Source organism: Eucalyptus grandis, chromosome 7 (assembly GCF_016545825.1).
Source record: "Eucalyptus grandis isolate ANBG69807.140 chromosome 7, ASM1654582v1, whole genome shotgun sequence".
NCBI classification, from domain to species: domain Eukaryota; kingdom Viridiplantae; phylum Streptophyta; class Magnoliopsida; order Myrtales; family Myrtaceae; genus Eucalyptus; species Eucalyptus grandis.
In genome coordinates this window covers 46,500,772-46,524,011 of record NC_052618.1, presented here as the reverse complement: position 1 = coordinate 46,524,011, position 23,240 = coordinate 46,500,772, and the positions used below count along the sequence as shown (strand labels likewise).

At 41.8% G+C, this 23,240-nt stretch overlaps 3 protein-coding genes across 5 annotated transcripts; 1 reads left to right on the top strand and 2 right to left on the bottom strand.

The window, feature by feature from the left end:
• Positions 1–392: 392 nt before the first annotated feature.
• LOC104453811 (GDT1-like protein 4) lies at positions 393–6,018 on the bottom strand. Of its 3 annotated transcripts, XR_727172.3 has the most exons (14): positions 5,763–6,018; positions 5,609–5,677; positions 4,628–4,687; positions 4,486–4,533; positions 3,487–3,575; positions 3,292–3,328; positions 3,159–3,209; positions 2,556–2,624; positions 2,425–2,469; positions 2,273–2,334; positions 1,105–1,177; positions 930–1,017; positions 723–756; positions 393–643 (listed from the first exon to the last, which is right to left on the bottom strand). XR_727172.3 is itself a non-coding variant. In XM_010068436.3 (13 exons), the coding sequence occupies exons 1-12, from the start codon at positions 5,778–5,780 to the stop codon at positions 946–948; spliced, it is 693 nt and encodes a 230-aa protein (XP_010066738.1). In that variant the 5' UTR covers positions 5,781–6,017; the 3' UTR covers positions 393–756; positions 930–945. The 3 variants fall into 3 exon arrangements, 2 of the variants coding, with proteins under 2 accessions (XP_010066738.1, XP_039174186.1); XM_010068436.3 differs by having other exon boundaries at positions 393–756; positions 5,763–6,017; XM_039318252.1 differs by lacking the exons at positions 5,609–5,677; positions 5,763–6,018 and adding an exon at positions 4,869–5,341 and having other exon boundaries at positions 393–756; positions 4,628–4,783.
• Positions 6,019–10,574: 4,556 nt separating this feature from the next.
• Positions 10,575–15,038, top strand: LOC104453810 (transcription factor TGA2.3). The gene is made up of 11 exons (XM_010068435.3): positions 10,575–11,021; positions 11,166–11,272; positions 11,421–11,497; positions 11,608–11,841; positions 12,063–12,140; positions 12,246–12,305; positions 12,879–12,956; positions 13,060–13,123; positions 13,738–14,009; positions 14,106–14,351; positions 14,507–15,038. Exons 1-11 carry the CDS (start codon positions 10,954–10,956, stop codon positions 14,678–14,680), a joined length of 1,458 nt encoding a protein of 485 aa, XP_010066737.2. The 5' UTR covers positions 10,575–10,953; the 3' UTR covers positions 14,681–15,038.
• A 6,628-nt stretch (positions 15,039–21,666) lies between these two features.
• On the bottom strand, positions 21,667–22,801 carry LOC104453809. Its single transcript, XM_010068434.3, has 2 exons — positions 22,320–22,801; positions 21,667–22,170 (listed from the first exon to the last, which is right to left on the bottom strand). Exons 1-2 carry the CDS (start codon positions 22,684–22,686, stop codon positions 22,049–22,051), a joined length of 489 nt encoding a protein of 162 aa, XP_010066736.2. The 5' UTR covers positions 22,687–22,801; the 3' UTR covers positions 21,667–22,048.
• Between the last annotated feature and the right edge of the window lie 439 nt (positions 22,802–23,240).

The following is a 23,240-nucleotide window of genomic DNA, read 5'->3' as shown; positions in this document are numbered from 1 at the left end:
CTTCAGTAGGAGAGCAATTTCCGGCCAAAGCCAGGGTCGTGCCACAAGGCATAACTTGGTTCGTCTGTGTATATAAAGCAAATACAACGCAGGCTAAGCCGCTTTCATTGGCCTGCTGTATAGTTAGACATCGTGATCTTACTATTTGCTTGGCAAAACCTGCTATCGGTTGCATCTTGATCATTCTAGGCTAGAATGTGGAAACATTGTCAAGGGAATTAATCGACAGTGGTGAAATCCAATTACTAGCACGCAGAAGTTCAAAAGCTTTCAGCTTAAAAGGAAGTTCACAGGTCATAAAGCGGACGTGTGAAGGAGTGCATCAGCTTTTCCCGAGAACACTTGTGCTCTCAGACTTACCTTCTTACTAAGCACATTGAAGAACTAGGACATTGAAAAATAGTAGCAAGTGAATAGATTTGTTAAAAACTAAATCTGCACTCCAAACATAATAACAGTACAACAGTCTAGCGTTGTTAGGAATGCTGTGTACTTGTACTGCACACACAGGTGTGAGAGAGAGGGACGACGGATGATCCTCTTCTCAATGGTTCCTCTATGTAGGTTACAACAAAAGAGCCAATTTTGTTCATGCACAAGAGGACTAGAGGTTATGCCAAGCCTTGCCTTTATGATTAGCCTTCTGCATGACATTTTAATGGATAATATCAATGTTGTCTACTCACTGTGAGTAATCAAAGCTTCAAAAGGGACATTCCTACCAATATCAAGGTCCCAGAGCTGTCATGGTCTGATCTGCAAGCAACATATAAGACAGAGTTCATATACATAAGAAGCCTTATGTCTGCACATCGTTCCAAATCACATGATAAGTTGTCCTGTTCCTCATTGAAAAAACTATTTACGACATGCTTGAGACAACTGGAAGTTGGAATTTCCAGGTAGATTTATAGAAGATGAATACTTACCACTGGGAAGCATGCATCACGGTTCTACAGAAGAAAGGAAAGACTGAATCCCAAAAATGATGAACAGAACTCCACCTGAGAGGGCAACCTTAAGAAAAGAAAGATGAATTTTGGAGTCACACATTTGTCCACAGAAGTGAAGATAGATGTGCAGACAAGACTTGGCAATTCATACAAGTTTTTCAGATATCTGAGCTGCTAAGCTCCTTCCTCCAATGACAGCTGCAGTAGTGCATAATGCTTGTCCACTGAGAAATGAAAACACAATGCCATTCAAAGATTACAGTTAACTGATGTATGGAGATAAGCCATTATCTCTTGCAAAAAGAAAGGCTGAAGGGAATATGAATGGGGGAAACATTTGATGAACAAGCCATACAAATACTGCCTTGACATAAGGATGCACGTTTAGTGGGGAGACACGAGTCAGACATGGAGTACGGCAGAGGATATATGACACAAGAGCAAGAGCAAATAGAAGCCACAGAGTTTTTGAAACTACTCAGGGAAGTCTCGCACCATGTTAACGGGCCATTCCCTTTCTACTCCAATGCCCCAACATGCATCTGAGAAGTGACCTAGCTCCACCAGGATCTTAGAACACAAGTACAATGACATGACATGACCCATCCATCTTCCCTGAGCATTGATTCAGGAATAAAGAACAGCAGCTCCTTACTCCAAAGCTCTATAAAGAATCTCAAAATGGTCCAACTTCACACAGTGTACAATCTTTCTGAAAAAACATAGTAAATTTCCACTACTCCATGATCATAGTGCTTTCTTCCAAAAATCATCCCATCACAGTAAAAGCAGAAATTTTTTACAAATAAATGCCTAAAGGAAAGACTGGCCTGGCAATGCTGAAGTACAGATTAGTATGAAGGGTCCTAATTATTCTGGCTATTGAGAAATAGTTGGACCAAACTTATATGCATAAAAACGCCACCAAAAAATAACCACTTCGCAAACAAAAGCATATTCATGTCAGCCCAGCTTAAGTGCACATAACAAGACCAAAAAATGACTCCAGCAAACATGTCACATATTAATGTCACGGATTGCATGGCTGTGCCCTATTCATGGATTCCATGACCATTTTATATTATAATCAAACGCCATTGCCTCTGGAAACTTTGAAGGGGCCGACTGCAATTTTACGAGGTTATGACATATGCTGGTAGGCCATACTAGGGGTGTAGAACCTGCGGATGCCAGATGTACAAGAAAAACACAGCCTGCCCAATAGTCAATAAAGTACAAGCAATTCCTTCCCCCCAACCCCCCAACCGCAGGGGGAACCCCCAAATGTAAAAGCTAGATAGGTAAAGACGAAATCTCACAGTATTCCACCAAGAACTACACCAAATGGATTCTCATCTGCAGCCAAACCAATGGTTGCTAGCTGTAAAGGAATTTCATCAACACAATCACAGTAAAGTCAGTTTGATTGCGGAATAAGGTACATTATCAGCTTCCTCAGGAAGACACTTGCCTGGCTCTTGTCACCCCATTCGCCAAAAAATGTGAGAGAAAATGCCTGCAGCAAGGGAAGGAACTTCTTCATCAAGAAAAGGTTCAACTTTTCCAAACTTCACATGCACTGTAGTTGGAAAAGTCAAAAACCTTCAATAATATTGGAGAGAAGAACTGTGAGAGAAATGGTCTTCTCTGCTTCTTCACATCATCATCAACCTGGGAGGGTGGGAATCCTCAGTACACTCAAAGGATTGGTGGGTGGAATAGGTACTACTATGCAGTAGAAATAGTGGTGATGAATTGCTACAGTGACAGGATGAAATCATATACAAATTATCCCAAACGACTTGATTTTGTACAAACAAGGAAACGCTAGCAGTTTCTTGGTCAATGACAGTTTCCGCTTCTGGGGTGGTTGCTGCTTGGGTTTGATTATAATTGTCCAATGTAATGAAGATTTTGGTTGGTCTCTTTGCTTTTTTCCTTTCCAGTCCTAGTTGTTTTAGACAAAAAGCATTCTTGGAGTTTTTCAGGGCATAGAAGTATCCAACCACATCAGTTAGCAAAGATGACTCCTTTTCTTCCCTTTGCCTTGCAGATGGAGGCAATGTCAATGGATACTTACAGTTTGATGGGTTGTTGGCGCTGTTCACATATTAACATTGAAAAGGCCATGGAACCAACGAACGGTCACCTAGTTTAAGTTACGCAGTTATAATTTCATTCTAATAAGGCGATTTTATTGATCACCTTGTCACTCCCCTTATTTGCTCCTGCATTGGCCTTCTTTATGTCGGCATCCTAAGAGACGAAAAAAGATGGAGTCAAAAGGGACTGATTGAACTTTTAAGTTCATGCAAACTTAAATTAGTGTTAAGCTAACCAGTTTCGCTTCAACTTCATTTAATTCTTCAGCGTCTCTGTTGAGTGAAACAGAATTTAAGTTCAGCATTAAAAGCTACTTTCATTGAAAATGAGAATTAAACTAGTCCTTTCCTTGGGACGAATGGCAGCCATATAGGTTTCAGCTACGCATGGAATATCAAAAAGTGAAAAAGGAAAGAAAAAAGATGTATACCCTCCATCATGGAATCCATCCCACAAAGACCAGAAGCCAAACCCAAAGAACAACAACGTTGTGACATGATGTGCCCATTTCTGAGAAATCTGCGAGGTTGAGGATGCAAGGTCACAGCATGCTCCATCCAAAGAAGATAAACAGAAATAAACAAGACTGTCTCTTGAAACATCTATGGCAATAAATGAAAAGGAGAACATATAGGATAAAAGTAATTGACCCAACAAACTGATCCAAGCTCATAAGCTCCATGGATTGATGTGGAGTAACAATTAAGAAGATAATACTACAATCAAGATAATCAGAAGAAGGGTCGACTACTTAGTTACTTTGTCTTGATACCTTCCCTGTACTCTTGGCTGCTAGCTATTTAAGGGTCTTGAGTTTTGACACAGCCAGAGACCACAAAGCTTACATCCAGTGCTGTGGAGCCCATAACTCTCTGAATCAGAGAATGCTAAAAGAGATAATGTGGATTTAAACCTTAAACGCCCTGTAGCTTAGAATTTAAGAGTGAGCTTGGACACAACTGGCCTGGTCCCTGTCTGACCTGGGTGCCTCGTCAAATAGAACAGAAGCTAGACTATGTGGATAATCAAGTTTGAGTTGATAGTCGGATGCACTCTAATATATTCTGTGTTAGATTTCACAACAGAACCTAGCACAGAAGCTGATGGGAAATGGTTGGGTGTAAATGGTTAGAAAGGAGTCGAGGAGCTCGATTTTTCACATTAACTTAATAAAAAGAGATGCGAGAAAGACTGGATAAATGAAGAATCAAAAGAAAAACAGCCTGAATACTCCAATACAAATCATTTAGGCATTAGAACAGTGTTCCTGCACAATATCCAAGTCCTCTGTAAAATATTTACACAAATTAGACAAGATTCCAGTCTCTCAAAAGGTCAGAAGTCCGAATTATCACTACATGCACTTAGAAGATGGTATGATAACCTTAAAGAGAATATAGACAGAAGAATGAGCAAATGAAGTTCATACCAAATTGGGAGTAGCCCAACCAACGAGAACAGATAGAACAGTCATTACCTACACATCAATGAAAACTTCAGCACTTATCAATCAAAGATGGCCAAAAAGAGCGTGCAAAACTGCATATGCAACAGGTAATAAAAACACTTACAATCAAAGCCGCCAAACAACCTGCCAAAACGAGTCTTCTCGGATGGCGCATTGCCAAGATCTAAGGATGCACATATGAAGCACTTTAGAGTGGACAGATGCATCTATGCTCCAATGTACTTCAAGATTTACTAGAAAGATAGAAATTTCGATGCATTTCTAATGGACCAATAATATATATATATATATATATAGAGAGAGAGAGAGAGAGAGAGAAAGAGAAAGACTCAAGAACAGAGAATTTCCGTTTTTCATCGTTGACATGTGTAAGGGGGGGAAAAAGATTTACCAGATGATAAAGATAACGTTGAAATTAATTACCAAAAATTACACTAAGCACCCAGTTGCCAGAGGCCTGCAGCCACAGCCAGTGCTAGCCCCCTACACCCCAACCACTCCCAGGAATCACACCTTGGTAGGTGGAGGCGAGTTTAAATTCTGGACACAAACCATGGCATGGATAAATTGGCACCAGAGTCTTTCCTAACATATTTTAATTCAATTTGCCATTTTGAGTGCCTAGCAAGTCCTTAAGTTCCTCCGTCAGGGCTATAGACATGTTGTAAGAAAGAGCACTTTGCAGGGTCAAGATTTGAGTTGACATCATAACTGGCCAAAGCTAACTATTGGAGCTTTTCTGGATTAAGAAACATCAAGCATTCCAACCATTGAACGTAGAGCTCCGTTTGATTTTGTAAAAACCAATACATCACCAAGTCAGACCTTTTTTTCCTTTTTTTGGGGGGGGTGGGGGCCGGGGAGGGGTCGTAGCAATTGAGTTTTTCCAATAATTTCTCCAGAACAAACCAGCAGGCACCAAGCCAGAGTCAACCCACTCCTTCACACGAGCGGACGAATCGTCACGGCCTTTCAAACAAATCTCATTCCACCCATTCAGACTCCCCCCGCGGATCACGACTCGAGAAAACAAGAGCGAGCAAGAAGTCAACGGAAGAGAAGCCAATCACGACGATGGACTCACCGCGGCGGCGATGAACGTCTTGTCCCCGATCTCGGAGAGCACCGTCATGGCGAGGGACTTGGAGAATCCCTGAAACCAACGCAACGAAACGCGACCAGGCTCGTCAACCGTGGCCAACCGAAAAAGACACCGAGCGGAACGAACCGGATTTTACCTGCAGAACGGAGCTCATCTTCGCGGAGCTCCGGAGCGGAGAGCGACGGGGAGAAGCGGAGGAGGACGACGGAGGAGAAATGCGGGTCGGGTCGTCGTCGTTGCGGCGGCGGGAGGAGGAGAGGCGTCGCGTCACTGCATGTCTCGTTCGGAATTTGCCGAGGCGGCTGTGGAAGCAGAGCAGCCAGCGGAGATTTGACTTTAGAGATGGGACGAGATATGGGAGAATTTCTCTCTGTTTTTTTCTATGAGTTGCTCGTGCAATACGACGTCGTGTTTCTCTTGTCCCATTCGTTGGGTCGCTCTTTCGATTTCAGGAAATACTTTTTATGCTCTTTCACGGCGCGGATGATGACTATTTTGTTTTTTATTTTATTTTCGAGAATACCTATTGTAATAGAAACTTGTTTGGCAAGGAAATTTTATTTATTGTTTTTAGAATATTTTTTAGTTCAAAGATAGATTTAGAACAAAAATGATAAGTTAAATGATAAGTTAAAGTAATCTACTTTTATATTTCTGAAATAAAAAAAAAAATTCTTCTTATTATTCTCTTGCTACTAGCTTGTCATTGTCCATCGTCCTTATCTGCTCGCTGCCGCTCTCCTCCCATCATCGCCAGTTGCTTGCCACCGTCCGTGGTTGTCCGTCGTCACTCACCATCGCCCTCTGCCAGTTGCCTCCCACCAACCACTTGAGAGGGAGAAATTTTATATATTTGTACTAAAAAACTCACTCAAGATTCAAAAATAGATCTTTCTAGCCAAAAACTAATTCCATAAATTAAGTAATTATCATTCGCGCTCTTAAGACCGTCTTTGGTAACCGGTTAATTCTTGGCTATTTTTGTTCTTGTGTTTTATGAAATGAAAAAAGAACAAGATTTTATTTGATAACATTAGTTACATTTTCCATTACTAAAAACAAATTTATTATCAATGATAGATTTAGAATATGATCAAGAAGTAGAAAAAAACAACTTTTTTTTTTTTTTTCAGGTAGCGTTTTAGAATCAAACCAATTTCTTTTTTCTTTCTTCTTTCCTTCTTCTTCCTCATTTAGCCGATTGCCGATCTTCATAGAAAAAGGAAAAAAGAAAGAAAAATCTCTTGAAATTATTAAAAAAATTAAAAGTAATCCTAGGATACAAAAAATTCGAGGGTTGTATTAAAAGCAATTCTATTTTTTTTCTTATTCCAAAAACATAAATTTTGTACAATTTCAAAATGTCTGCAAATGATCAAAAAGTTGTATGGAGAATAGAATCATAAGAAACTATTTTTGAATATAAATCATTTTCAATAACAGAATAATTCCCAAATAAATCCTGAAAAGATTGCTCTTTTCGTTATGAGATAATTTATTTAACTAGATGATACCTCGTTGTCAACTGCATAAATAATTACTAATAAAAAAAATCGATTTGGAATCATGAGCTATTTACTAGGAATTTTTTAAATTAATCTAATTTTTTTTTTTTTAGGATAAAGCCAATTTATCCCTTTTTTCCTCACTCGCACGATCTCGCGATCACGAGGAAGACATGCAAAAGAAAAGAAAAAAAGAAATACGGGATAAAATAATTAAAAACCCCAAAAATAAATTTCTCGGAAGTAAGCCTTGTCGTGAGCTAAGATCTCACGCGTGGCTTGTCGGGATGGGATCGATCGGATGAAGACAAAGCGGGGCAATCAAAAGATATTTGTTGTCCTTTTTTTTTTTTATATTAGCCCTTCGGATAAGCTTAAATTACGTAAAGCGAATGAGAGAATCTTGGAGCCGGCACCATAATTTATTTCATTCAATCTCACGTCATTTGACAGAAAAAAAGAAAGAAAGGAAAATAGAAGAGAACAAGACAAATATCCCTTCGGGGGCTTTGGTCAACGCTCGATTCCATGCGATTTGGTATTCTGCGGTTTCGACAGGCCGAGACGGCAACGTATTTAATAGAACGTGGCTAAAATACTTTCCTAGGTAGTTCATGCATTAATTTCAAAAAAAATCTGGACATTTGAAATTAGGAGTGGCAGTCTCGAGCGGAACATAGTTTCTTTGAGACTCATTTGCGTGTCACGGGAAATTCATAGCTCTACACGGTCTAAATTTATCCTCCATCGGCATCCAATATGATGTTAATGTGTCAACACGCGTGAAAAATGATTGTAGGATGAATCCGAGGGAGCACGCGTGTATTTCAATGGAAGACATTGGACAGAATGTTAATATAAAGAGTAAATTTGTGTCGTGGATACTGATTTGAATTTTTCCACGAGGTGAGGATTGGATCAGGGCTGATGTATCACGAGATACCGATTTTTGATCTTTCAAGGTATCATGACAAAAATTATCTCGTGCGAATCATCATTTTCGATAATCATGCATAGTCAACGGATAATGGCCAAAATCATACAAGCTCAACATCGAATAATTAATTACGGTCTATGTCAAGTTAAGAAGCATCTAAGCCCTTTTTTCTTTCATTCGTTGGTTGACTCAAGTTTCGTAAAATTGTGAACAAGGACACAAATAGCTCGTTGTTGCAATACTTGCATCGTAATTTTACTTCAATTATTTAAAGAAATGAAAATGATATAAATGGTACATGAATTTTGAGTCAATGTGTAATGCCGTCGCTAAATTTAATTTGTTCAATGTAACCCCTACTTTTAGTGCATTTTAAATTCAATCCATGGACCATATGAAAAATGTCAAATGTTATTCCTGAAGTTGAATTAATGAAAGAATAAAATTAAATATTTTCATATAATTCATAAATTAGATTGAATATTTATCAAAAATTTAAGAATCACGTTGAATAAGTGAAAAATGCAAGGATGATATTGCATATTTGGTCTATTACGTTGAATAAGTGAAAAATTCAAGGATGGTACTGTTTTACCTTTTACCAAAAAAGGAAAATGCAAGGATGATACTGTATATTTAGTCTATATTTCAGGGATTTCATTGAATGGACTGCATTAAATTAAAGATTTGAGGATCATTTGCCTCATTGAACTCTTAGAGCTGTCGGGAGGGGCGTGTTCGGAATGATTTATGGGACGAGGGGGGCGAAATAAATGTCGGGGAGACAGATCCTGCTGCTTCTGCTGCAGCAAGAAGAAACGCCTCTCTCTCTCTCTCTTTTCCTCGGCGGCCCGCATGATGATGATGATGATGATGAAGAGGTTTCGTTCAAGCAATGCCTTGGCCTTTATTAATCCCCGGAAGCCACCCCCGACGCAATAAATAACGAAGACGTAGAGGTCGCACTGTTTTTGTTTTCTCTTGTCTCGGTTGCTGTCGTGTACTTATTGTCACCCACTCTCTCTCCCTCTCTCTCTGTACTCTGAGGTCGCATTTCATCACCATCCCATCATCCTTTGCGCTCTGACATTTAACTCGGAGCTGGGAGGCTTTCGTGTACTGTACACTATCCCTCGATATAGCGAGAGCCAGAGAGAGAGAGAGAAGAGAGAGACAGGGAATCAAAAACAGAGCATCGCGCTAGGCTCTAGAGAGAGAGAGAGAGAGAGAAAGAAACGAACAAAAGAATCAAACCGAGGACAGAGAGAATCAAGGGGGAGGTCTTCTTCATCTGCTGCGTCTTGGGTTCTGGTCTCTTTGCTTCTCTCGCGCTGTGCTTTTGCAGTGCGCCGGGGGGGGGGGCCTAGCCTAACTCATGAATCTGGAAGAAAGATAAGAAATTTCTAAAAGATAATGCGAGATCGATGCGTCGATGCGTTGAAGCGTGGAAAAGATGCTTCTGGCAGTAGCGCGACTTTATGATTCATCGAAAAGTTCGTAGGTCGGCAGGGGCCTCCGTAGTTTCTTGCGTTCGATGGTCCAAGAAAAGACTCGTTTTTTAAAATAATATCGGATCGTAAGAAGTAGACGTCCCCGAAAATTGAAAGGTATTTCCTAAGTTTGTGGCTTTACCTCGATAGCTAACGTCATCGAAAGGAACTCAATGGCCCATTTCAACTCCTCGCGCTTGCAACATGCAAATAAATTTTATGTTTGATCCTTCGACCCTAGCTTTGGCCTCGTGAAATTAAACTATTCGATAAGGTTGGATTAGGTTTTTAATAATCCGCTGGCGCGTGCCCTATTTTGCGAACGTAATTTCACCGCCATGTGGCCTCAAAGCCGGCACTTTCCCAGAAAGATAAGTTAAATTTGGATTAAAAGCGCGTTGTAGACGTCCGATCAGATCACGATTGGTAATTGAAATTAAGGCATAGCGATCTGACTGTAGAATCAACTAAAGCACACTCAATGACCATGAATAGATTTTACCCCGTGGGGTAACCCTTTAACAAAAAAGTGTTCTAGATGGCACGCTCGCGTGTTGCTTTCAAGCAAAACAGAGTCACTACGTAATTACTGCAGTTTTTTTCTTCCATCCTCCTCCTCCTCCTAACTTGGCTTTAATAACTGGAGATAGAATCTTGTTTTGACTGGTGGTGAGTTGACACGCGCATGTGGAATAAAGTTTTGGTCACTGAAAGTTTCTCGCTTTTGCTCATGCGGGGGGGCCTAATTCTAATCGCTAATTGTCTACCATTATCCCCCGCTGGGCTCCATTGATATCATCTACAAAGCTTTTAGCGTGCATTGATTTTGGGGAATAAGGCTGGTAGTATTCCAATGCTCTTCTATTCGCGGATGGTGCATGGCCAAATCATATATACCTCAAGAGCACTTTTCCTTCCCGTCATCATCCAATTGAAGGAAGGAAGGAAGGAGACTCGATGGGGGGAATATAAAAAAGAGAAGAAAAGGCGAGGGAGAAATTTAGAAGGGGAGGGGGAGGTGCGCATTGGGAAACGAAAATGCCCGAGTCAGAAAGCAATAATGAAAAGGGCCTGGCCTTCGTAAATTATTTAAGTGTTGCTCAAGAAAGCGAGCCGTACTGATACGCTATCCTGTTCTTGTTAAAGATACAGCCGGAAGATTTCGTTTTCTTCTGGCTTCTTTGTGCTCTTCCTCTGATTCCGTTCTCTCTCTCTCTCTCCCTCTCTCTCTCTCTCTCTATCTGCTCCTTTCTTCTCGAACATGATTCCGTGATCTCACCTCATGCCCGTTTTTCTTCATCTGTCCCTGATAGTGTTTCTCTGTTGTTCTGTTGTTAGAGAGAGAGAGAGAGAGAGAGAGAGAGAGGCAGAGTGACACTGTAGAGTGAAAGAAACATGCAGAGCTTCAAAGCAGCTCCTCCAACGAACCCCGACATATATTGCCCAGCTTCCTTCTTTCTCAGGTTCTGTCTTATCCCTCTGTCTCTGTCTTCGTTTTCAGCTGAATTCGAGCCATGGTCGCTTTCGGGAGGTTTTGGGTTTTGGGAGATGATACGATAGTGAATGCAAGTGTGCGTCTCTGTTTTTTCTGTTGCGAGATGAAACAGAGGTGACGATGTGATGAGCCGGAACCAGACCCGCTTCCCGGATCTCGGCGAGCTCGAGCAGTCCGTTGCTGCATTTCATCACGAAGATGCTGTTGATTTAAGCCCAAGTATTCTCTCTCTCCGTGCGTGTGTTTTTGGAAAATTCATATGTTCGCTGAGGGTTTCTTTTTAAAATGCAGTAGCTTGGCCTTTTGGTCTCTTTTCTTAACCGGCTTTCCTTGGCTCTAACCGATTCCCAATATTAAATACACGCAGGCTCTGCCTTCAGCCTTAAGCCCAACAACAGCATCGCTTTTGTTGCAAACAATCTGAGCTATGGAGGCTTGAACCCGGTGCCTCCTAAACTCCACCCACCTCTTCTCTCTCTCTCTCTCTTTGTGATATGCAATTTTTAGGCATTGTGAAGAAGAACGAGCTCTGATGTTGTTGTGATTTTTTGCAGTGCATGAGCTCTTCGGGAGTAGTGACAGTGTCTTCAGGAGGAGGAGGAGGAGGAGGAGGGGGAGGAGGAGGGTGTGTGGAAATGGGGGAGATTTACGAGAAAGGAGGAGGAAACGGCGGGTCATTGGGGAATGTGCAGGGTATTGAGAACTGGGCTGACTCGGGCATGGCTGCTCCAGACAACAGCCAACAGACGGATACATCTACGGATGTTGACACTGATGACAAGCGCCATGTAAACCACTTTCTCCGCTTCTTCTCTCGCAATTTTTGCTATGTCATGGTCTTTCGTCTTGGTCTGTTTTTCAAATTTTATCGGCAGATGGGTGCAGTTTTGGCTTATCGCCTGATCAACTTGGGTACATGAAACGTATAAGTTTTCATGGGGAGTCGTACACCTATGCAGGAGTTTCAACGTTGTCGAGATAATGCTTGTCTGCGTATTTATGTGTGCAGTTTTATCGGGTTCAGCGAGGAGCGCTCGTGGCTGTTGACTCTGCGGATCAATCTAAAATGAGAATGAGTGATGTTAAGGTGGTCCCCGTTTCGTATGTTTTCGCTGAGTTCTGGTTGCTAGAGTGGGTGTTATGTGTGGATTTAGAGTGTTATTGAAACTCTTGTGCCTCTTTCTTGCTTCAGACGCTCCGCAGACTGGCCCAAAATAGAGAAGCTGCGAAAAAGAGTCGACTTAGAAAGAAGGTACCTTCATGGTTGTTTTATGTTCGTGTCGTGATCATGTCTTCGTCAGCTCTCTTATCTTCCAAATTGGAAGAGTAAAGTGTAAAGCAAATGAAGGATGAAACATGATGGATGACTTAGCTTTCAGTGGAATTTTAATGGCCTTGACGCAGGGGAGGGGAGGTTTTATTTGCTATTTATCCTTGTGCTTTTATCTTTTGGGAAGCTTTGATCATTTAAAAACCAGACTGATTTTTGGCATCTACAATCTTCTTCCATATTGGCATATTTTCTTATCTACACAACCTATATTGTCTTTATTTGGAGGTTGATTATCTGTATAATTTCAATATGTTATTATTAAATGTTTAAAAATTTCAATTTTCATAGATTTTCTGAACTTGGGGAGATGGTAGAATAGCTGCCGAGGTGTCAACTCATGTCAGAATTCTGACTGATCTGGGGATCTTGCTCTCAAAGAGGATTTCTAAGAGCAGTATCTCAACTTGGTCTGTGTGTCATATAATTCATCTGATGGGGATACATATTGGAAGTTTGGTACTAGGATAAGTTTTACCTTCTGGTTTCCTGCAGGCATACGTTCAGCAACTGGAAAATAGTAGGTTCAGGCTTATGCAACTGGAACAGGAGCTTCAACGAGCACGCCAGCAGGTGAGGGCAGCCTCAAGATTTGCATGTGAATTTTTTTTCATTCATTTTTGGCTCGTGAAGTTCAAGAACTCATTTTGTTTCTTCGGATTCTGTTTTCATTCAGGGTATATTTGTTGGTTCTGGAAATCCTGGGGATCTCAGTCATAACATGGCTGCCATTGGCAATGGTGAGGATGAGAAGCAGAGGTTTCAGTCCCTTGTTTTGAGTTTCCTTGCCAGGGTTTAAGCTGCTGTGGTACATCTATTTAGTGCAGTTCCTGTCTGTCTCCACATGCACTTCTCTTTTCTGATTAGCGTGGTGTTTTCTGTCCATTTCTGATCAATAAACAGTTGCTAATTAATGTGGAAAGATCAAAGTACTGCTGTACATGTGATCCTGTTGCCTGCATTGAGAAGTTGACCAGCACCGGTCGTCTCGTGGTATAGAAGAGATAATGTTGGTATGTAGTTTATACGAAAAAAAAAATGAAGAGAAAAGGATGAGTTTCTTTAGCTTAGGTTGAGCGAATTCCAGTGGTAAAGGATGTCATCGGGCTCATCTGGAAATGGAAACATGTTGCAGATGTTGCCTGTGGACAATGCATATGGTTACCATTCATGGTGGTTCTATCAGCTCGTTTTGTGGGGAGTATAGGATGTTAGGGGGTCTACTTGTTTTCTTATTACGTTGACCATCTTGGATACTCTCCGAAGAAGGGTTTTACTGATGGGGTTACTGATATTTCAAATTGATTTACTTGAAAGTTTGACCAAGTGATTTCTCACAATTTTAGTCTTTCAGGGGCCATGGCCTTTGACACCGACTATGCCCGGTGGCTTGATGAGCATCAACGGCTGATCAATGACCTAAGATCTGGAGTGAACTCCCAATTGAATGACAATGAACTACGGATGCGCGTGGATGCTGTGATGGTTCACCACGACCAGATATTTAGACTGAAGAACATAGGTGCGAAGGCCGATGTGTTCCACATACTCTCTGGCATGTGGAAGACGCCTGCCGAGAGGTGTTTCATGTGGTTGGGCGGTTTCCGTTCATCTGAACTTCTCAAGGTGATCAATTTCTTTACAAGCTCCTCCCTGTTGACTAAGATAGAAGGGTGTTGTGGGAATTAATCTTTGGATGTCCGCATAATTTTGGACCTGCAGATACTAGGGAACCACCTGGAGCCTTTGACGGATCAACAGTTGATGGGTATATGTAATCTGCAGCAATCCTCACAACAGGCTGAAGATGCTTTATCTCAGGGAATGGAAGCTCTGCAGCAATCTCTCGTGGACACACTTTCTTCGACCACACTGAGTCCTACTGGTTCAGGCAACGTCGCAGAATACATGGGCCAAATGGCTATTGCGATGGGAAAGTTGGCCACTCTCGAAAACTTCGTTCACCAGGTACTATGCTGATTAACCCGATCCATGTGTTTTGATATATCTGAATTATGCTTACTGTATTTGATATTAGTTGTTTTTTGAAAAGAAAACGTTGCATATGCGAGGAAAATCCATCTGTACTGAGACTCATTTCTTTTTCGTTCCTTCTCTTATAGGCTGACCTCTTGAGACAGCAGACGCTCCAACAGATGCATCGGATATTAACCACCCGCCAAGCAGCCCGCGCTCTTCTCGTCATCAATGACTACATCTCACGTCTCCGAGCTCTAAGTTCATTATGGTTAGCTCGTCCTAGGACTGAAAACATCTGTTCTGCTAAACTCTTCTGATGTAATCGATAGTTTTGATTGAAATTAACGTTTCTAGTGGGGATCCATTTACTGCGACTGTAGCGATTCGGGCCACATTTATATAAAAGCTATCTTTAGTCGAAAAGAGTTCGTTCCACATGGCTTACGGCTTCGAGGATAAGACCTCATGGAAAGGGAAAGCCCTTGCGGAACGGATGGATGAGGACGATCATGTAATTAGTGGAAACATGAACTGCTTGAGAATCATCAGTTATTGTAGTAGCGCTGGAAGCAGTTTTGCATTTTGCACTAATATCCCCTTGGGCAAAAGTAGGAGACAGGTTGTCAAAATCTCATGTTTCTTTCACTCATAAAGCCATGTTCCAGAGTAAGAAAACAACTTCATTCTCTATTTATTTCCATGTCTTTTCGGCGGTCTGCGTGAACGGATCGCCACGGCAGCTTGGGATCCACTTCTTCTGTACTGGCTTCTTGGCCTTCTTCTTCTTCTTCTTCTTCTTCCTGGCCTCTCTTACTGCATTCCATGGAAGAGAAATAACATCGCGTCAGACAGAGCAGGATCAAACGCTTGTATTCTTACGTTAAGTTCCTATCTAGTCAGAGTAGAAGAGTCGATCGATCCATGACCGTGAGAAAAGGAACAAGCGGCCTAGAGACACACCTTGACAATCCCCTTCTCCTGTCGCGGTGACTCTGGGAATGAACACTCCCGTTCCGCTCCCGCTCCATGGGGTTGGGGGGCTGACCGGCCAAGCCGGTGACGGCTCAACATTCCTGCCGTCCATCCACTGACCGGAACTGCTAACAGGAGACGGCGCAGCGACCAGGCACGAGCCTTGATGCATCATTGAGCCGGCTGGGTTCTCGTCCTCGTCCGAAGTCAGCTGCAGGATCTGTCGCCACAGCTCAGCATAGGAGTCCCCTTCGTCGTCCTCCTCCTCCTCCTCCGACCAGCCAAGGAGATCCGGGGCAGGGCCCTTGGCCGCCACCGAGGTGCTGGGATGGGAGAAGGGTCGGGAGGCCATGGAGCATGATCTTGCGGACATGGGGGATCTAGTCTGGTCAGATGGAGATGATGGACATGCAGGCACAGCACCCCTATATATATAGATGTACAGTAAGGGGGTTGCAAATGTTTTGAAATCCAGGTCTGCAAGAGAAAATGGTCAAGAGAAACGTCTCCAAATGGAAAGCGGTCCAAGGAATCTCTGTCTGTTCTTGGACACTAGTGCACTGTCCATTGAATTTGTGCATTTTGACTGGGTTAACTAGTTTGGAAGAATTGATGGTTACAACAATTTTAATTAGGGCAATAGGCTGTAACCTTTTACACATTTCTTAAAAATCCTGTCGTTAGGTAGATGCACATAACATTCTAGAAAGCGGCGTGAAAGTTTGAAATACCGTTACCGAGCCGATCCGATGCCCGTTTATAATGTATCAACCGACTTAACGGTGAGGGCGCGAAACTATACTTTTTATCCCAGGGGGACGGACCTAATGAATGGAACTCGGCACTTCGCCCTTTAGGCAATCTTGGCGTATTTGGAATTGGGACTTAAAAGAGCAAGAGGATCCGGCTTTTTGGCCCTTGCTGCTGAGCATCGACAGATGACGACGGAGCCGGAAATGGGGGAAAGGAGGATCGGATCACGAAACGGAAACGCAGATACCGATTTACTGCGAAGAAAGGCAAAAGGATGGAAATCGAGATCTAAGTCTGTCCTAGCAATTGTTGTCAAGTTCATTAATGCTGCAATGAAGAGCATGCCTGCTTTTCGAACGGGGATTCTCGAGGAAGCCCGCTGGAGGGGGGAAAACAGCGCACGCCTCTAGGCTTTTTCAAACGACGCCATGGCGGTGGCGGCTCCTCCGAAGAGGGAAAGATATCGTGCGTGTGAGTAGTTTTATCTGTCACTTGCAAAAATAATTCATGTTTCCTTCCGGGGAGAAATTACATTAGTGATCCCTAACCTATTGTGAAGATATCAATTTGGTCCTAAAATTTTCAATTATGACAATTTAGTTTTAAATTGTTGTACAAAATTTCAATATAGTGTTTTTGATCAATTGCTGCCGGAAAAAAGACTGATGTGGGTGTGGCGATATGTTGGCCACACCTAAATTTTGGCTACCCGTATAGTCATTTATCGATTAAAAATTAGGGTTAATTTAATTATGAAAAATATTAATTGCATAGCATATAGATTTAAGTTGCATTTATTTTGTTTTTGCATTTTTGCATTTTATTGGACCTAGGTGGCGGATGAATTCGAATTAGATGGATCGAGTCCACGTCGAAGCGGTGGCCCCAAGCTCGCGTGTTTGTTTAATAATTAAAAATTATCTCGTGGGAATATAATATTTTAAATTTTTTTTTTTCGAGATATGAATTTTTTTGGATATGGTAGATGGGTAAAAAATATTGCGATTTGTCTTTAAAAGATTTGAATTTAGAAAAATTTCATCTTAATCTCGAATCCTTACCAATATGAGATGAATTTTGTTAAAAAGATTTGCGAAGGTTGATTCAAGGAAGAATTTGAAAATCCAATTCCCTTCTCTGTAAAAGGCCGTGCGTGCGAGGGGTTTTTGGGGGCTCTTTCCTTTGGTGAAAAAAAAGAGTCAAAATCCACGTAAGGGGAAAAGAGTGTTCGTGCTTTAGGGGCTTCTTTTCGATAAAAAAAGAGAGCAAAAAGTACAAGTCTGCAGAGGAGAGGAGAGAGAAGACAGTAAAAAGCAAATTTACTGTGCTTCTTCTCCGTGGAATTGTCCTCACCGGCGCACCACTGTGCCCGCACCCTCGCCATCAAATTCACCCAGCCGCGCTACCGCACCCTGTGCCGACACCTCCACCTGCCGCCTCCGACGATTGTGCCCGCGCAGCCGCGCTCGCATTGCTGCGCCTCCCTCTCGCCGCGTCTGCACCACCGCTTGTCCCCGAAGCCCTGCATCAACGATCACAGCAGACTACCTCCTCGCCGGACACCACGCCGTGCCATCATCGCCCTCCGGCAGCCCGCACCAGCTCTCCGCCGAGCCGATCTGCCCTCTGCTGCAGCCCACTGCACCCGACGACCACTCCAGCTCTCCCCGATGCTGAGCCCCGCCTTGCGCCGCCTGTCCCCGATCCGCCTGCGAAGCCGCTCCGCCTGCAGATCTGTGACCCAGACGCCCGTGAAGCCTCTCCGCCTGCAGATCCGAGCCCACCGCAACACCGCGAACAAATTCCCCGATTTGCAGTCCCATTCGCTGCCCTGCCGTCGGAGCCGAGCACCTGCGCCCGCGACGCCGGCCGAGATCTCGCCTGCCGCTGCTCCTCGCGACGTCACCGCTCGCCGTCGATACGCTCGCTGCTGGTCCTCATCGCCGGAGCTCCGACGATTAACTCCCGGTGGACCTCCACGAAGCTGCCAAATCGTGGAAGGAAAGAAGGAAAAAAAGAAGGGAAAAGGGAAAATTAGTTAGTTTTCATTTATTTATTTACTTACTGTTTTTTTCTTTCCTTTTTATTTTATTAGTGAAATTGTTCCCTTTAAATGTTGATTGAGATTCCAACATGAAATAGTCCCATGAAATAGTCCTCCAGTGGGATTGACAGTTCGATTTTCGCGTCCGAAATCCGACTCGCAATCACTTCTAAAAATCAACAATCTAATCTCAAGCCCGAGATTCGATTCGCGATTTAATTTAAAATTGGCTAACCCGATCTCATGCGCGAGATATGGTTCGTCGATTTTGGATATCAATCTTATCTTTTGTTTGATTTCTTGTCGTCAGTTGGTTGAGTCAAATCTTATTTTCGTAAGATAAAAATAAAAAAATCTCAATTAGGATTAGGTTTGTTGTCATCTTGCATATTTAGGATTGCAATCTTATTATGAATTTTTAAATAAAAAATCCAAAAAAGAAAGCGCAATCATTTAGGTTGTTAGTTTTTTATTTGAATTGCATGTTTAATTATGTGTTAGTTTTAAATTCGAATTTCTTAAAGAAAAACATAAAAAATCATTGTGCATATTAGATTAGAATTGCATGTTTCATTTTAAATTTAGATCATATTTTTTAGATAAATTGCATTTTAGATTTAGATAATGTCTTAGTTTAAATTAGGATTTAATATGACTTAATCCCTAGTTTAAATTAGATAGAATCTTAATCTAGCTAGATCATTTCAAATTTCATAAAATTTGTCTTAGGATAAATTAGTTGCAATTTCTAGGATAGATCGCATTTTTAAAATAAAAAAATGTCATTTGCATGTCATATAGAATTAGGTTCATGAAATGTATGTCATTTTAGTGATTATTGTTAAATTCATTTCTAATTAGAAATTGCCTATCATTAGATTAGGTCATTTAATAAATGTCGCGTGACATATACTTCGCATATTAAATTGCATGTTGCATGTCATTTTAGTTGAAATAATTTTGTACGTCATTGCATTGCATTGTATGTCATTAGAATTAAGTCATTTAGATTGCATATTTAATTATTACATGTTCATTAAGAAATCACAAAAATTCTTATTCATTCATATAGTTTATGACATATTGCTATGCCATATCATTTCATATTAGATTAGAAGCATTGCATTGCATATGGACTACATTTTCATTGAAAAAGAGGAAACAAAATTGAGTAATTGCTTGTTAATTAGAAATCATATCTAGGGTTGTTGATATGGATTTTAATTTAACATTGCAGATGCTTTTTAAAAGCTTTGGAGGTAAGTCCCGCATTATTTAATTGCTTTCTTGGGTGTTAAATTAGTGGTTTGCGCCAGTATGAACACCTCACATGTTAGGGAGATAGTTTAAAATCAATTCAAGTTTGCCCGCCAAACATTTTTCAAAATAAAAGAAAGGTCTGCACCGAAAGGGTGTTAGAAAAATCTAACGTAACCAAGTCCCGCATCCTTAGTCTCGTTCGTAGGAGTAAAGTAAATCTCTCGTTACTTTACTAGGGTTTCTAATCGACCCACCAAAAATAGATTAGTGGTGACTCCTAATTAAAAATCAATTGCATGTTAACAACTTGAACGTAAGTCGCAATTGGTATGGGCTTGGGAGAACCCGAGTTAAGTCTAGCTAACAATCCATTAGCCAAACCCTAGGTGATCCACACCGAAAAAATTGGTCGCGACACGATACATGGGTTGTCCACATTGACTAGTGTTGTGAATGGAATTGGACCACCCAAGAACTGAATTGGATTATATCGAATTGATCGGATTTGGGAAGTTCCTAGTTCCAAATTTTTAGAATCGAGAATAATTGAACTAGTGACCAGTTTGAGGTGCGGAATTGAACCATTCCAACCAAACCATAACTGAATTGGATTATATCAAATTGATTGGATTTGGGAAGTTCCTAGTTCCAAATTTTTAAAATCGAGAATAATTGAACTAGTGACCAGTTTGAGATGCAGAATTGAACCATTCCAACCAGACCAGTCCAAAATAATAATAATAATAATAATAATAATAATAATAATAATAATGATTCAAATGGTTGATTCAAATCAGTCCCATTCCTAGGTCTAGGGTGGAATTGGCCCAACCCAATTTGGGAACCAAATGCATGAAATTTCAATATAGTCAATTCAAGAACCAAACCAAACTAGGAGCTGGACCATGAATGGTTGATTCAAATCAGTCCCATTCCTAGGTCTAGGGTGGAATTGGCCCAACCCAATTTGGGAACCAAATGCATGAAATTTCAATATAGTCTTTTTGACGGGTTGCTATTAGAATATTGCTGATATGGCAATACATAGGTTGTTCGCATTAGCTAAGGTTTGTGCACGAAATTGGATCAACCCAGGAATTTGATTAGACCAAACCAAATTGGCCAATTTTGGGTAGTTCCCCATTCCAAATTTTTGGAATTGGGAATAATTGGTTTGGCGATCAATTTGAGGTGTGGAATTAAACCACTTGCACTAGACCAATCGATATGCTTTTTTTTTTATTTTAAATTTCTATATATATATTTTTTTCTTTTCTTCTAAATAGTAAAGAGAAAAAGGAAATTGTCATAACCCTAAACCAAATTGGTCCAATTCGGGAACCAAACCAAACAAGGAATTGGACAATTTAGTCCTGTTCCTAGGTCTAGGGTGGAACTGGTCCAACTCGAGAACTGATTATCTTTGAAAGTTTATGATCGAATTGACTTCCATACAATATGTTAAGGGCCGAATGGATAATTTTCCCTTCCTTCCAACGCAGGGCATCGACAAGGGTAAGTTCAGGGAAATCAATTCAGAGGGTGTTTGGAAACTCCGGAGCTCTTTGGGCTATAAGAAGAAAAGGGTGTTTGGTAAAATGCTTGTGCAAAGTCTTTCGGGGAAGCTCGAAAGTCAAAACCTAATCTTTCCATTACCTAGTTCCATCCGACACAAAGATCGGGCAACCTTCCAACGGTGAACGGTGAACGACGATCAACGAACGGAGGTGCGTGTATACGGATTCTCAAATAATTTTAACTCACTTTTTCTTGATTACTGTCCACGTATGAAACATTCAATTCCTACGATTAATCATAAATTACACGAGTAAACCATTCGTTAATTCTTCATAGGATGAAGTTCTTAAGCGAAATGATATTGATGCAATAGTTTTAATTTTTTTTGGTGTGTTTAGAAAAAAATTAATAAACTTAAAATTCTATCTATAAAAAGCAAGTACATTTATTATTTCATTTTTGTATATTTATCTATCACGTAATATATATATTTTGTATATGCCCGTGCGCTCTCTCCCTCTCTCTCCCCCCTTGCGATGTTGCTCGTCACCTCCGTCGCCGGTGGCTCCTTGGGCCGCTTCAGGCCGAGGGGGCTATCCGTGCGGCTGTTATGACCTCTGTAGACGCAACAAATGTGTACCTGATGACGGCGATGGCGATGGCGATGGCGATGGTGGCGAGGTCAGCATAGGGCCAAGGTTGATGCGACGGTGGCGGAGAGAGGGGGGAAAGCGGGCAGAGAAGGGGAAGAGAATATGTTTTAGAAGCTTTATACATTTATAACATTCCACATTATTATTTGCAGAAAGGAAATTTACGATCGAGCTACATGATGAGAGGCTTCGCCGCATGGAGAGAGCGCCGACAGCAAGCAATGCATAAATCTGCCCTAAGCTTTCCGAACATCTGATCAAACAACAGCATGATCGATACTGCTCGAATACAAACGTGCCGCCGTCTAACAGCTTCCATCTTCCATGCTGCAGATCGGAAATCGGGCACGAATCCCGCTTAGCCCGTCGTTCCATTATTCTACAGCTGAATTTGAACTTGCAGAAAGTAAATTCTTATCACAGATGAACCTTGGTCCGTATTATACGGTTCATTCCATGGACCTTGATCCTGCATCGATCGTAGTTTAACTGGACAGCCTCATCTCTCTTTTAGACCTCCAAGTCGTCATCGACAAGTACTTGTTGCTGTTCTCGCTCTGATCCACTTGCCTGTAAATCCTTTTCCTCCCATAGCTTGCGCTCTGATCTGCAATCACACCCACCATTCACAATATCAATCTATATATCCTCACAAGATCACCGAAAAACATCAGAAAAGATTGATGAGAACTCGAGGAAGACGAAGTTATGTACACTCCTGCGAAAAATAAACCACGACAAGTTGCTCGACATTACCCGACGCGTGCCGCGTTCTTGACTTGACGATGCTAGGAATGAAAACGCCAGTCCCGCTGCTCTTCTGCCACGAGCTTGAAATGCAGTTCGGCACGGAAGAACCAGTGTGCCTCTTCTCCGGCGAATTAAAATGGCCTGAACCCTTTGAACAAGCCAAGGAATTAGCCCTCGTCGCGTCATTACAATAAGTTCTAGTGACGTCGCCCCGGTGCCTGGTTTCGAGAAAGCCCTCATCCTCGTCTTCCTCGGCCGTCAATTCGAGGATCTGCCTCTCGAGCTCAGCATAGTAAACATCACACTCGTCCTCACGCCGGTCGAGGTCGAAAGTGGCCATGCCGGATTGGAGAGGAGTGAGGCGGGAGACCATTTTCTTTGCTCCGATGGGTACCTCGAATCCGATCTAGACTGGTTACAGATGGGAAAAGATACCGGAACTGCTTACTTTTGGTTGAGAAATTTTCAGATGGAGCCATATATAGAGGGAGTTGTTGAAGAAGGTGGAGTGTTTGGGGTCAACCAAACACACATTTTGATTAACATAAGCAGCAACTAATTAGGTGAACTCGAACCAATATCGATCCAGGCCGGGAGAATATTTTTCCACTTCGTTGTAGGTTACCGCATCGTTCCTCGTGTACTTCGGTTTCCCGTTTAGTAGTTAGTCGCCCATTGACCGCTCTTTTCCTCGCTTATATAATTCAATAGGATAGCCGATCCTGACGTGCTGATGCACACCCAGGACAGAATTTACCAAGGACAAAAACGAGAACATGAGCACGAAAATATGCCCGCGAGTCGTCGCTTTCGACGCCGAAAAAAGGGATAAGAAGGTGAAGAAGGCTCTCCCAAACGTCACTGCTGTTGAACCGAACCATCTTGATGTCTGTGCATCTGGCTGAATCGCCATCTCGGACAGCAACA

Excerpts from the sequence above, each read along its gene's own strand:
- LOC104453809 (XM_010068434.3), bottom strand. The coding sequence starts at position 22,686 with ATGGTCTCCCGCCTCACTCCTCTCCAATCCGGCATGGCCACTTTCGAC. Across the intron at positions 22,171-22,319 it reads AAGAACGCGGCACGCGTCGG|ATCAGAGCGCAAGCTATGGG; the intron begins GTAATGTCGAGC and ends GTGTGATTGCAG.
- LOC104453811 (XM_010068436.3), bottom strand. Across the intron at positions 4,534-4,627 it reads GTTGTTTGGCGGCTTTGATT|GTAATGACTGTTCTATCTGT; the intron begins GTAAGTGTTTTT and ends ATTGATGTGTAG. Across the intron at positions 2,625-3,158 it reads CAAATAAGGGGAGTGACAAG|GTTGATGATGATGTGAAGAA; the intron begins GTGATCAATAAA and ends CCACCCTCCCAG.
- LOC104453810 (XM_010068435.3), top strand. The coding sequence starts at position 10,954 with ATGCAGAGCTTCAAAGCAGCTCCTCCAACGAACCCCGACATATATTGC. Across the intron at positions 12,141-12,245 it reads TGAGAATGAGTGATGTTAAG|ACGCTCCGCAGACTGGCCCA; the intron begins GTGGTCCCCGTT and ends TTCTTGCTTCAG. Across the intron at positions 12,306-12,878 it reads AGAGTCGACTTAGAAAGAAG|GCATACGTTCAGCAACTGGA; the intron begins GTACCTTCATGG and ends GGTTTCCTGCAG.